The following is a 13,875-nucleotide window of genomic DNA, read 5'->3' on the forward strand; positions in this document are numbered from 1 at the left end:
AAAGACAAAGACTTTTTAAGTAATAATTTGTAAACAACCATAGTCATAGTGAACTTAGTGACAGACTGTTAAAACATATTACATTTGAGGTTAGAGTTTTGGCATATTGAGCAAACTTGGACAGTTGATAACTAGCTTTCAAAGCAAGGAAACTGGTTATTTTGCTGTCAGCCTTCTCTCTATTCAGTCAACAGTTGGTTTAAGAAAGTGTTTAACTTAGTTGAGTAGCAAAATTTGTGTTTATTTCTCTCCTTAACTTTTCTTTCTCTCATTTTTCCCATATGATTTAGTTGCTACTTTTGTATTATTTCAGTTTAACAATCCCTCAAATTATTTTGTACGGCTACAGGTTGGGTCCCATCGTGTTCGAATGTCCAGAGGCTTTGAAGCCAATGCACCTGCTTTTGATAGGTATGGAAGTTGCTTTCAGCAGTGATTGCTGTTTTCATTGAGTGTGGTAACTTTTGTCTTTGAGTGAAGAGTTCCTTACATGAAAGGTTCATATTGGTTAATAATCTTTACAGGTCTCCATTTCCCAAAATTATAATTTGTTTTGAATTTTGACAGACATTATAGAACACTGAAAAAGCTGTATGGGAAGCAAACTATAATCAATCTTCTAGGAGTAAAAGAAGGCGAGCACATGCTCAGTAAAGCATTTCAAGTAAGTGACTATACTTGACTGTGTTTGTTTGTTTTTTCCTATTTGCTCCTGGGATATGAGATTAACTAACAAGGCCGGACTTTGTTGTCCATCCGCCTGAGAGAGAGAGAGGGGGAGTAAGGGAATGAAAGAACTAAGTTTGGTGACTGGATTATTGTCTGTATTTGGCAACATTTGAAATGGCAGGAGAACTTGGCCCCGTGGAATGCTCCTCTTGTAATATGTGGGAAATTAAGCTCATTCCAGCATCCATGGTTACTGCATGTGCAGGAAGTGTATTCAGCTGCAGCTACTGATTTGCCACATGGTGCATTGAGTAATGAATAGACTCCCTATTGAACATCCATGAAGCTGAGAATGTCATGGATGACATATTTAGTGAGCTGCTCACATCACTATTAAGGGTCACATAGCGAGAAGAATTAGCTGACCACCAGGAAAACTGGTAAGCAAGGGCAGGCATTGGAGGAGACCCTGTGTCCATTTGACCCTCCAAACAGGTATACCATTTTGGATACTGTTTAGGGGTGTCTTGGAGGAAACCAGCAGCCAGATCAGAGGCTTCAGGACTGACACTGTTGTGCAGCAGGGAAAGTTGAAGTGATAGAGGGCTTGATAGTCAGGGACACAGGTGTTTTTCTGGCTGTACATGAGACTCCAGGATGGTGTGTTGCCTACGGTGTGCCAGATTCAAAGATGTTTCTGAGCAGGCACAGGATATTCTGATATTCAGTGAGGCTGTTTGGTAGAGTTCAGGAACAGGAAGGGTGTAGTCAGTTTGAACAGATTATGGAAAGATGTAAAAATAACAGGATTGTTATGGTGGATGATTTTAATTTTATCTATGTAGACTGAGATTTGGTTAGTGCTGGGTGGAATGTGTTGGGTGTGTTCAGTATGTTGTTTTTTTTTTTGAAACTGTTAAAAATTCCACTAGGAAAGGGGCAATGTATTGGGAAATGAGCCCAACCAGGTGATTGAAGTTTTGATGGGGGAGCATTTCAGGAACAGTGACTATAATTCAGTAAGTTTTACTTTACATAGGACTTAAAATAATAGTATTTGCAGACGATACAAAGATAGGTGAAAGGACAGATATAGTATGAGGAGGTGAGACATCAGGACTGGATTTGGACAGGTTAGGAGAGTGGGCAAAGAAGTGGCAGATGGAGTACAATGTGGGAAATTATGAGGCCATGCACTTTGGTAAGAAAAATATAAGCATGGACTATTTTCTAAGTGGGGAAAAAATTCAGAAGTCTGAAGTACAAAAAGACTTGGGAGTTCTAGTTCAGGATTCTCTCAAGGTAAACTTGCAGGTTGAGTCAGTAGTCGGGAAGGCAAATGCAATGTTGGCATTTATTTTGAGAGGACTTGAATATAAAGGCAGGGATGTACTCCTGAGGCTTCATAAGGCTCTGGTCAGGCCACATTTGGAGTTTTGTGTGCAGTTTTGGGCCCCATATCTCAGGAGGGATATTCAGGCCCTGGAGTGGATTCAAAGGAAGTCCATGAGAATGGTCCCAGGAATGGAAAGATTAATGTATGAGGAACATTTGAGGACTCTGGGACTATACTCATTGGAGTTGAGAAGGATGAGGGGGGGATCTAATTGAAACTTACAGAATACTGAATGGCCTGGACAGAGTAGATGTTGGGAAGATGCTTCCATTGGTAGGAGAGACTTGGACCTGAGGGCACTGCCTTAGAATATAGAGAAACCTTTTAGAACAGAGATAAGGAGAAACTTCTTCAGCCAGAGCGGTGAATATATGGAATTCACTGCCACAGAATGCTGTGGAGGCCAGATCATTGGGTGCATTTAAGACTGAGATAGATAGTTTCTTGATTATCAAGGGTTATAGGGAGAAAGTTAAGAGAATGGGTTTGAGGAACTTATCAGCCATGATTGAATGGCAGAGCAGACTTGATGGGCCGAATGGTCTAATTTGTGCTCCTATGTCTTATGGTCTTATTCCTCAATTGCAAAACTGGGAAAAGGCTAACAATATTAGGCAGGAACTGAGGAATGTAGATTGAGAGAAGCTGTTTGAGGGTAAATCCACATCTGGCATGTGGGAGTCTTTTAAAGTCCAGATTAGAGTACAGGACCAGCATCTGAAATGAAGGATAGTCAGCATAGTTTTGTGTGAGGCAAAAATCATGTCTCTCAAACTTGATTGCATGCATTTGAGGAAGTTACCAAAAACATTAATGATGGCAGAGCAGTAGATGTTCTTTATTTGCATTTTAGTAAAAACTTTAAGATTTTGCTTGGTGGACTAATTAGTAAAGTTAGGTCACATGGGATTTAGGATGAGCTTGCCAATTGGATACATAATTGGTTTAACGGCAGGAAACTGTAATGGTGGATGGTTGCTTTTTGGACTAGATACCTATGACCATCAGTGTTCCACAGGGATCAGTTCTGGGTCCTCGTTAGTTTCTTATTTTATGTAAAGAATTTGAATGAGAACATAGAAGGCGTGGTTAGTAAGTTGCAGATGACACCAGAATTGGTGGCATTGTAGATCGTGAAGAAGGTTTTCTGAAATTACATTGGGATCTTGATCAAATGGGTCAATGGGCTGAAAAATAGCAGGTGGTGTTCAAACTGGATAAATGCAATGTATTGCATTTTGATACAACAAACAAATATACAATTAATGGTAAGGCTAGCGAGTTTTGAAGATTTGTAGCTCAGGTTGAGGTTCTGGATGTGAGTTTGCTTGCTGAGCTGGAAGGTTAGTTTTCAGACGTTTCGTCACCATTCTAGGTAACGTCATCAGTGAGCCTCCGACGAAGCGCTGGTGTTATGTCCCGCTTTCTATTTATCTGGTTAGGTTTCCTTGGGTTGGTGATGTCATTTCCTGTTCTTTTTCTCAGGGGATGGTAGATTGATTTGGAGCCAATGTGTTTGTTGACGGAGTTCCGGTTGGAATGCCATGCCTCTAGGAATTCTCGTGCGTGTCACTGTTTGGCTTGTCCTAGGATGGATGTGTTGTCCCAATCAAAGTGGTGTCCTTCCTCATCTGTATGTAAGGATACTAATGATAGTGGGTCATGTCATTTTGCGGCTAGTTGATGTTCATGTATCCTGGTGGCTAGCTTTCTGCCAGTTTGTCCAATATAGTGTTTGTCACAGTTCTTGCAAGGTATTTTGTAGATGACGTTCGTTTTGTTTGTTGTCTGTATAGGGTCTTTTAAGTTCATTAGCTGCTGTTTTAGTGTGTTGGTGGGTTTGTGGGCTACTGTGATGCCAAGAGGTCCGAGTAGTCTGGCAGTCATTTCGGAAATGTCTTTGATGCAGGGGAGCGTGGTTATGGTTTCTGAGCCCGTTTTGTCAGTTTGTTTGGGTTTATTGCTGAGAAATCGGCGGACTGTGTTCATAGGGTACCCATTCTTTTTGAATACGCTGTATAGGTGATTTTCTTCTGCTGTTCGTAGTTCCTCTGTGCTGCAGTGTGTGGTGGCTCATTGGAATAATGTTCTAGTGCAGCTTCGTTTGTGGGTGTTGGGATGGTTGCTCCTGTAGTTCAGTATTTGGTCCGTATGTGTTGTTTTCCTGTAGACGCTGGTTTGAAGTTCCCCATTGGCTGTTCGCTCTACTGTGACATCTAGGAATGGCAGTTTGTTGTTGTTTTCCTCCTCTTTTGTGAATGTTATGCCAGTAAAGGGTATTATTGATGGTCTTGAAGGTTTCCTCTAATTTGTTTTGTTTAGTGATAACAAAGGTGTCATCCACGTACCGGACCCAAAGTTTGGGTTGGATGATTGGCAGAGCTGTTTGTTCGAGTCTCTGCATTGCTGCCTCTGCTAAGAACCCTGATATCGGAGATCCCATGGGTGTACCGTTGGTTTGTCTGTAGGTTTTGTTATTGAAAGTGAAGTGGGTGGTGAGGCATAGGTCCACTAGCTTGATGATGTTGTCCTTGCTGATGAGGTTGTGGTGTCTGGTGTGTGTGTCTTCGGTTCTTCTAATAGTGTAGTCAGTGTTTCTTTGGCCAGGTTGATGTTGATGGATGTGAACAGGGCTGTTACGTCAAAGGAGACCATTATTTCATCCTCTTCTATCTTGGTGTCTTTGGTGTTCAGGAATTCTTGGGTGGAGCGAATGGAGTGGTGGGAGTCTTCTACTAGGTGTTTTAGTCTTTGGTGTAGTTCCTTGGCTAATCTGTAGGTTGGTGTTCCAGGTAGCGACACTATGGGTCTGAGGGGGGGTAATGGTAAGGAATAGACAGTAGGTGCAGGAGTAGGCCATTCGGCCCTTCGAGCTAGCACCACCTTTGATTATGATCATGACTGATCATCCACAATCCGTATCCTGCTCCTGCCTTATCCCCATTACCCTTGAAGCTCTTAAAGATAGTGGAATCATCTATCTCTTTCTCGAAAGTATCCAGAGACTTGGCCTCCACTGCCTTCTGGGGCAAAGCATTCCATATGTCTACCACTCTCTGGGTGAAGAAGTTTCTCCTCAATTCTGTTCTAAATGGCCTACCCCATTTTTAAACTGTGTCCTCTGGTTCTGGACTCCCCCATCAACGGAAACATGCTTCCTGCCTCCAGAGTGTCCAATCCTTTAATTATCTTATACGTCTCAATCAGATACCCTCTCATCCTCCTAAACTCAAGTGTATACACAAGCCCAGTCGCTCCAATTTTTCAACATATGATAGTCCCGCCATTCTGGGAATTGACCTTGTGAACCTACGCTGCACTCCCTCAATAGTCAGAATGTCCTTCCTCAAATTTGGAGACCAAAACTGCACACAACACTCCAGGTGCGGTCTCACTAGGGCCCTGTACAGCTGCAGAAGGTAGGGAATTTCAAGACGAGGAGGCACATTTTTAAGGCAAGAGGAGAGAGATTTAATCAGACATGAAGCAAATTATTTACAGAGGTTGGTTTGTGTGTGGAATGAATTTCCTGAAGAAGTGTTGGAAGAAAGTGCAATTACAACATCCAAAAGACATTTGGATGGATACATGATTCGAAAGGTTTGGAGGGATATAAGCCAGGAGGAGGTAAATGGGACCTAGTTTAGTTTGGGTTTATGTTTTGCACGAACTGGTTGGACCGAAGAGTCTGTTTCTGTGCTGTGTGACTATGAAATTCTCTGTTGTGGTTTCACAGCTTGATGCTGCTTTTGGCATGTCCTGCTGATCTCCTGCCTGAATTAGGATTGATCCCGTAGACTTGATGAAAATGGTAGAGTTGGGGATGGTTCAGACTATAAGATTACATTCAATGTTTAAATACAGTTCTAATTGTTATTGTCCACACTACCTCATGGCCCATTTAAATTGCTAGATGAGCTCACAATCTATCCCATTAGTCAGGTGGTAGTGCAACTGCGTGGGAAGGTATCCTCAAAGACAGGACTTTGACTCCACAAGGACTGTGTGGTGGTCATTCCATTTAATACTGTCATGGATAAATGTGTCTCTAGCAGATTGAGTGCAAGTTCCATTTGTGATTTTTTTTTTTAACCTCTTTTCATTCCCTAACCAGCTTTTGTAGATGCATCCTTCAGTTCTGGGTTGATTGTACTTGTGTTACTAAACCACCGTTGGTAATGGACATGGGAATTCTCTACCAAGTATACCTTTTGTGCTCATGCTGTCCTTAATGCATTTTCCTCTGGTGTTCTGCATTTGGAGCATTAATTAATCAACTGAAATTCTTTGCAGATTATAATAGCCTTCCTTTGTATGCCTTACCTGAGTAAGTGCTCAGTATGAAAAGTGCTTTCTAAGCTAAATTGGGCAAGATACATCCTTGTTTTCAGGGCGTAAATTGATGTTCGTGGTTTGTACTTTTTTTTCCCCTTGACTTTACTGTTGCAGTTTGATGCAACTGATTAGCCTGCTAGACCACTCTTCAGGCATTCAACAGTCAGCCACCTGCTTTGGATCAGGATTTGTGTGTTGGTAAGACTGGGTTGATGCATCATGTTTCCCTCCCTAAAGTACATTAGCGAATAAGATCACTAATTCTAGATTGTTTACTCAATGTAGTATGGGGATCTTGATTTACGAAGTCCAGTTTACAAATGCTTGTACTTAGGAGTGTGTTCCCTTGCAACGATGTAATTTTTAATTTCTCACAACGTATTTCGGTTTGCATCGACATATCAACTTGTGAATGGACTCAGGAATGAAACACATTCAAAACCTGGGAATTGTCTGTAGTTACATCTTCATAATTAATAGATTTTTAATTCCGCAATTAGGTGAATTTTGAATTTCACCAGTTGCGTAGATGGAATTTCAATTACTTCTCCAGACCACTAGCTAGTAACATAACTTAATGGTAATCATCAATGAAAATAATTTTCCCAATAGGCTAATTTTCAGGAAGTACTGTTATATGTTGCCTCATTTCAATGTTTTTAAAGCAAAGAAGTATGCAAGTACAACAAAATAGTTTTGTACTGAAGTAATATTTGTATAATTGTTTCAAATGTGAATTTTGTAGAAATGAATCAATTGATTTTGTGTTAGACCCTGATCTGCTTTACAGTTGCTTCAAACCTAACGTGAGGAAAATGCTCGTTGCTGTATTGGTAATGTACTAGCTTTCCTCTCCAGCAAAGTGGTTTTTCTAAGATTGTTGACTTTTAATGGATAATAGACAGCTTTATGTGGTATTTTGTGCACTGTCAGAAAGTGCATTATTTTCCTTTGGCAGCTCATCTAAATAGAGCTAAATATATGAATTGTAGTGACCAGGAATGCCTTGCGTTCGATCTTTGAACCGCTGAATTAGCTGATCTCCATTGGGTAGGCACTGGGTATTGGTGCAGCTAACCACCGAGATTTGAAATGGTCTAGCTGAAAAAGAAACTGATGTTTCAACTTCTTGGGTACAAACCAGTTTAGATGGTGGTACGGAATAGGTGGTAATAAATTTGTTGTTTTCCTCCATTTCTCACAATTTTACATTGACATCATTGGAGAAGGAAGTTGCTAAACTGGTTGATGTGCCAAATAAGCAGCAGCTAGCCAAGCGAACTCATACACTCTGTCCAGCAACACTTGATCACATAAGGCTGGTTGAAGATATAATGGTGCTTAGTCAGAATTCCCATACAGTGCTTCTTGTCAGGACTTGTGTAGCGGAAATGTGTATTTGATAATGGTATTAGAATGAGTACTTTGCAGAAAACAAGACTTAAAAAGAAAATTTCCTCCTCTTCTGTTTTGGCTGGTTCTTAATAAAAGTTCCGAGGATAAGGAAAAGGCTAAACATGCTTTGCTGTTTAATTTCTTTATGATTATGATTTTTCCGTGTTAACTAAATTGTCAACCACAAAAAGAGAATGCATTATGCCAACTTAGCCTGAGATTTGTTTATTTTTGCTAGAGTCACTTGAAGGCCAGTGAACATGCTGCAGATGTTCCTATGGTGAATTTTGACTACCACCAGCAGGTGAAAGGTGGGAAGACAGACAGGCTTGTAACTGTGCTGAAACCCAAGGTGGAAAAGTTTCTGGATGAGTGTGGCTTCTTTAGTTGTGACTCCAGTGGAGTTCAGAGGTAAGCTATTCTACTAATACTTCTATTCAATTTGGGTAAAGTGTTTCAGTGAGAACATAATACAGCAATTTTGAATGTAAATATTTTTTCCATAGATGCCAAACTGGTACCATCAGAACCAACTGTCTTGATTGCCTTGACAGAACGAATAGTGTGCAAGCCTTCTTTGGGTTGGAGGTATGTTTTGAGCTGAACTTATTAGGTACTTCTGATATTTTACATCAAAAAAGCTGGCACTTCTTGTTAATCGTTGGGCATGAAAGCCCTTTTTTCTAAGCATGTGTTAACACAGCAGAAATATTTTACAGTTGCTACATAGAACATATATATGTAGGATTGTTTTGATGGTGTTGGGCTCTTTCACCACTCAAAGCGTGCTGTTACCTGATGGTAAGGTTCTTGCAAAAGAGAAGCTTTAACAATATTATTTGGAAAAGTTTCCATTTTCATGTTTGAATCCAGTCACTAATGGTATAGAAGTGTACATAAAATGTCATTATTAAATCCTTACACAGCTCATATGCAACTTGAACTTTATGAAGATGTCCCTCTGGAGATGCAATAACTTGTTAACAATTATTGTTTGTAAAAATAAAGGTTATTTATACAAGTCTGTAATTAAAATTTTGCTTATTTTAATATGCTGTAAAATGAGTGAGGAGCAGATAAACATTTTATGATCTTGAATTGATTTTAAAACAATCCCAACCAACTTTACCTTTATCTTGGCTGACTGCTTAGAACAGTAAACCACTCCAGTGTTCAGTGCTTAATTATAGAGTAGTAATGTGTAGTTCAACCTTTAACTAAATTTTGGTTATTGCCTCCATTTCTTTCCCACCCCAACAGATGCTTTACAAGCAGCTAGATGTGCTAGGACTAGCTGAGAAACAGCAAATGGTCACAAGATTTCAAGAGGTCTTCCGTTCCATGTGGTCAATGTGTGGTGATTCGATCAGTAAAATCTATGCTGGAACTGGAGCACTGGAAGGAAAAGCTAAGGTACAGCACAGTTACATAGATTGTGAGGGCATTTATTAAAGTAGAGAATTGCTTGTACTACTAAGATTGTGGACCTGATAGAAGGGTACTCCATATCATGATGAAATATTATAGTTTAGGGGAATAATTTGTACTGGTTTTACAATGATCCAATGTGAAAATCTGAAATATATATTTTGTGCAGATGTTAACAGTCTCTAAAAAAATTCTATTCTATTCTATGTATTCGATAGCAAGGGGATTTAGAGGGGATGTGCAGAGAATTTCTTTTTCATGCCATGAAAGGTGGGAATTTTGAACTCATGGCTGAAGAATGGTGGAAGCAGAAACCCTCTGATACTTGAAGCTCTTGGATATGCAATGAAATGTTCCTGATTATGCATCAATATTTGGCTTAAACAAAATGGCTAACTTTCCTCCATTGAGTGCTGTAAATTTTTACATACTTTCTTTCTAATATTGAAAAAGTATACAGTACTATACATTAAAGAATTTCTCTAAAAGCAGAATCTTGAGATTTGTCTTAAATAGATGCTGGGAGAATGTGTGTTCCCGACTAGAGAGTCTCAATCTAGGGAATATAGTTTCAGGATGGTGAGAGCCACTTTGGACTGAGTTAGGAAGTATTATTGACAGAAGATGTGAAGTTTTGAAATTATCTATCTCAGATGACATTGAGTGCTTTGTTCTTAATTGTTTTCTATGATGCGATTGATAGATTCCATAGCAGCCATGGGGTATGGGTGTTTGGTGGGACAGTGGAATTGAGGTTTCACCACATGATCTTAACTAAATTGCCAGTCAGATTTTAGGGACTATTTGGCCTACCCCTTTTCCTATTTCTTGTATTCTTTTGTCTTCATTTAGATGCAAGATACTATCCTCGTCCTTGACCGTTTTTAACTGCACTGAGTAGACAAAAGCGATAACTATGTAGGTTTTTCAGTAATATTGATCTACTTTTCTTTCCCTGCTTTCTCTGGGTGTTTTCCTAATGGTGAGTTAAATATATTAATAGCCTAATAGAAAGTTGATCTATTTTAATGTGCACTTCTTCATGCATTTTTTAATGTCTAAGTGTTTCATGCTCTGAAGTACAGAAAATATTTCGATAACATCAATGCTGCATGTATTAGGGAAGCTGTGAAGTTAATTAATTAATTTTAATTGTTCACAGTAATGCAACTGTCTATCTTCTATAGGGTGGAAAGTTTAAGGATGGCGCACGCTCAGTTACCAGAACCATTCAGAATAATTTCTTTGACAGCTCCAAGCAAGAGGCTATTGACATCTTGCTACTTGGTAATACTTTGAACAGTGACTTGGCAGATAAAGCTCGAGCTCTTCTAACAACAAGCACATTGCATGGTAAGAATATGCTTAGTTCTGTTAAAGGATAGAATGAATAACAAATAACTTCAATTAGTTTGTCTTGCATGATAGTCTGTTTGTAACCTGACAAGTAACTGAGGGTGCTGTCACTCTTGAAAGTTGGTTTAAGCCTTTAGAGCAGATTTTAATTATCCTAACAAATGATAACTTATGATTAACTTTTAAGAAATATAGGAAGTGAAATTTAATGTGCAAATTTTGGTGAAGTACTACTAATTACTTCCTTTTGGAAAGGAATTGTGGCTGCAAATGTGTTTGTGTTTGGCTGAGATTCTAGAAGCATGTCACGTGGATCTTTGGGATTGACAGTTAGATAGGTCTTTAACTGTAAGACGACACATGGAAAAGATTATCCTGTTATTCTGTTGGGAAGATTTTTGCTGATCAAAGGCATGGATGTCTGACAATCAAATTCCAGAATTTGCCTTGGTTTTAAATGTATTTATCAGTGTGCTATTGGTTTGTAAAATGTCCATAAAACAGATGTTTTTTGCTGTTCTTTGCTATTTTGTAAGATATTGTTCTACTTTCTGTGCATGTTTAAATCACAAGGAAAAGTAATCCTCTAGTTAAACCTTTAATATTAAAACTCCTGCACAAAAGGGCGTGAAGGGGTTAGCATAGTGATATTATCTATGGATTATTAATTCAGAAGGACCCAGGTGATATTCTAGGGACCCAGTTTCAAATCCCTCCCTTGGCAGATAATGAAGTTTAAATTTCAAAAAGTCTTGAATTAAGAGTCTGATGGTGACCATGAAACCATTGTCGGTTGTCGGAAAAAGCCCATCTGGCTCACTGATGGTCCCTTTAGGGAATGAACTGCCAGCCTTACCTGGTCTGGTTTACATGTGACTCTGGTAATGCTGTGAATTGAAAACCTGGCCTCTAGACAATCAGATGGGCAATAAACATCCACATCCTATGCACGAATTTAAAAAAAAATGATTTCCGCTCAAAGTATTTTTTTCTGTCCTCCAAATTGCAATTGCCGGGTCCCTGATTGAATTTGAACTGCCATGGCAAATCATGCCTCTCTTCATTTTAGTTTGTGGTTGCCCTTTCAAGTATCAATAAGAAAAGTTTGAACTCTGGACCCCATGAATTCACAGGGCATCAGGTCAAGGAATAACTTGCTCACTGCTCAGTTCTGGCTTTGGGTTCTCCTCGGGCAACCCAGCTCTTGATCTCATTACAGTCTTGATTTAGACAAGGCCAAAAAAATTCCAGAAAGCACCGTTTGACTTTAGCATCAGCACACCTCAGCGAAACTGGAGTTGTTGGAAATTGGGGTGAGGTGGGGGGGGGTTGCGCTTTCTACTAGTTGCACACATAATCATGGGAAATGATTTGTGGTTGTTGGAGGTCAATCATTTCAGGCCAGGACACCATTCAGGAGTTCCGTGGGAAATATGCTCTGCCCAACCATCAGTAACTGCTTCGTTGATGACCTTCCATTATAATGATGATTTCTCAATGTTCAGTACCATTTGTCAAAAAACTCATACCTAAACAGGCAGTTTCCATGTGCAGCAAGGCTTGGCCACAGCCAAGCTTGGGCTAGCGTATGACCAGAAACATTCTTGCCGTATGTGCTCCCACAGTGGGGTAGGTTTCATTTTGGGCCTGTTGGCTAGGACTGAATCAAAGATCTTTCTGTGGTTCACCAAAAATTTTACTCCATTGAGTTGTTTTGACTTGTGAACATTTTGGAAGACCAAACTTTTATGAAATTTGGTATCTCTTTCAAGTAGTGCAGAATTACAGGAGAAAGTCAACAGCTGTTTTACTTCACAAATTGTCAGTTAATAAACATACATTCATGTAAGTCTGTAAGAGGAGTTCTTTCTATAACAGTTTGAGCAGGTACTTATTTTCCACAAGGTGTTGCAATCTTGAGCTATGACATTAAAGATAACTATTTTGGCATATACTCCAAGCCAGATGGAGATTTCAGATCTTTGGTTTCTCACTGCCAATTTTGACACTATTTTATACTATACTCATTGGGATGTGGAAACATCCCAAATTTAACCCAAAAAAAGCAAGTGACATGCAAATCCTACTGTAGATATGATTTGTTTTCCAAAATGGCATTTAATTTCACGTTAAGATATCTATTCAGAAAATATTTGGAGGCATTTTATGAAAGACTGAACGTTTTTGAGAGAGTATGAGTCTATTCACTGGGTTAGGCAAGGTTGAGATTTGATGGGCATTTCACATTGAGGTAAACTGAAAAAATATTTTTGAGTCTGGGTGTAAAGTAGCAGGTTTCATATGCATTGGCGATTAGGATGTGAATGTTTCACGGGAGTAGTAATAAATATTTAACTTTTAAGACATAGTGTATAATTATTTTAAAAAGGAAAACTTAAAGCGAGGAAACCAAGACAAGTTGTGGTGACATTGATGACTCTTTCAAAGAGTGAAGGACCAAATAGTTTCCTTGTCATAAAATTTTGTGCATACAAAAGTAAGAAAATTGAGAATATTTACTTTCATGTAACACTTTTTCACGTAACACTTTTTCATGTCTTCAGAATGTCCCAGTGCGCTTCATTTGAAAACTACTTAATTGGCTTATTGGTTATTTTGGTAATGTAGGAAGCCTAGCAAACAATTCACAATAAGCGAGCTCCAACAAACAGTTGTTTGACATTGATCAGATTATTCTGTTAATTACGTTAATTGAAGAATAAATATTGACCGAGGTACTAGAGACAATCCCTTTCCTTCCGTGAACAATGCTACGTGGTGTTTTGCATCTTCCAGAGATGACGGAAGAGGTCTTGATTTAAAGTCTTTCCTCAAGGGAAGTCTTCTGCTCGGTACAGAAACTAGGAGCAAGCCATTCGGCCCTTCAAGTCTGCTGTGCCATTCTGATATGATCGTGTTTGATCCTCTATCTCAGTGCCATATTCTCACATCTAACACTGCTCCTCAGTGTTTAACATTTAGCTCAGCATTTTTATTTTGTCAAGTCTCAGAGCTGGGACTTGAGCTCATGATTTTCTGACTCGGATGAGTGTTATCTGCTAAATCATAACTGACTAAGGGGTTAAATTCCTTTCAGGACATACTTTAAATAGCCTTGCAGCAAGTGACTGAGGATTTACATTGTGTGCACTTTCCATAGATGAAACAATCCAAATATATCTTCCAAGTATTGAATATGTATTTGACATTTTTTTTAAAGAAATGCTCATGGAAGATTTCTGGTAATTTGCAATGTTGAGTTTCACAGTACAATTATGGGAATGGATTTCCATGAA

At 39.1% G+C, this 13,875-nt stretch overlaps 1 protein-coding gene and 1 long non-coding RNA gene across 10 annotated transcripts in view; one reads left to right on the forward strand and one right to left on the reverse strand.

The window, feature by feature from the left end:
- synj1 (synaptojanin 1) overlaps positions 1-13,875 on the forward strand; it is a 101,146-nt gene that overhangs the window by 30,966 nt on the left and 56,305 nt on the right. For 7 of the 9 annotated variants that reach the window (XM_048540955.2, XM_048540958.2, XM_048540959.2 and 4 more), the window contains exons 7-12: positions 350-411; positions 568-664; positions 8,034-8,206; positions 8,302-8,383; positions 9,056-9,208; positions 10,411-10,576. In XM_048540955.2, coding sequence (XP_048396912.1) covers positions 350-411; positions 568-664; positions 8,034-8,206; positions 8,302-8,383; positions 9,056-9,208; positions 10,411-10,576 — 733 coding nt within the window. The remainder of the gene's footprint in view (positions 1-349; positions 412-567; positions 665-8,033; positions 8,207-8,301; positions 8,384-9,055; positions 9,209-10,410; positions 10,577-13,875) is intronic. The other 2 variants (XM_048540956.2, XM_059650209.1) reach the window with 1 other exon arrangement.
- The window catches only part of LOC125457148 (uncharacterized), an 83,826-nt gene that overhangs the window by 4,545 nt on the left and 65,406 nt on the right, over positions 1-13,875 (reverse strand). The window lies entirely within an intron of this gene.

The sequence above is a fragment of the Stegostoma tigrinum genome, chromosome 12 (genome assembly GCF_030684315.1).
Source record: "Stegostoma tigrinum isolate sSteTig4 chromosome 12, sSteTig4.hap1, whole genome shotgun sequence".
Lineage (NCBI taxonomy): Eukaryota > Metazoa > Chordata > Chondrichthyes > Orectolobiformes > Stegostomatidae > Stegostoma > Stegostoma tigrinum.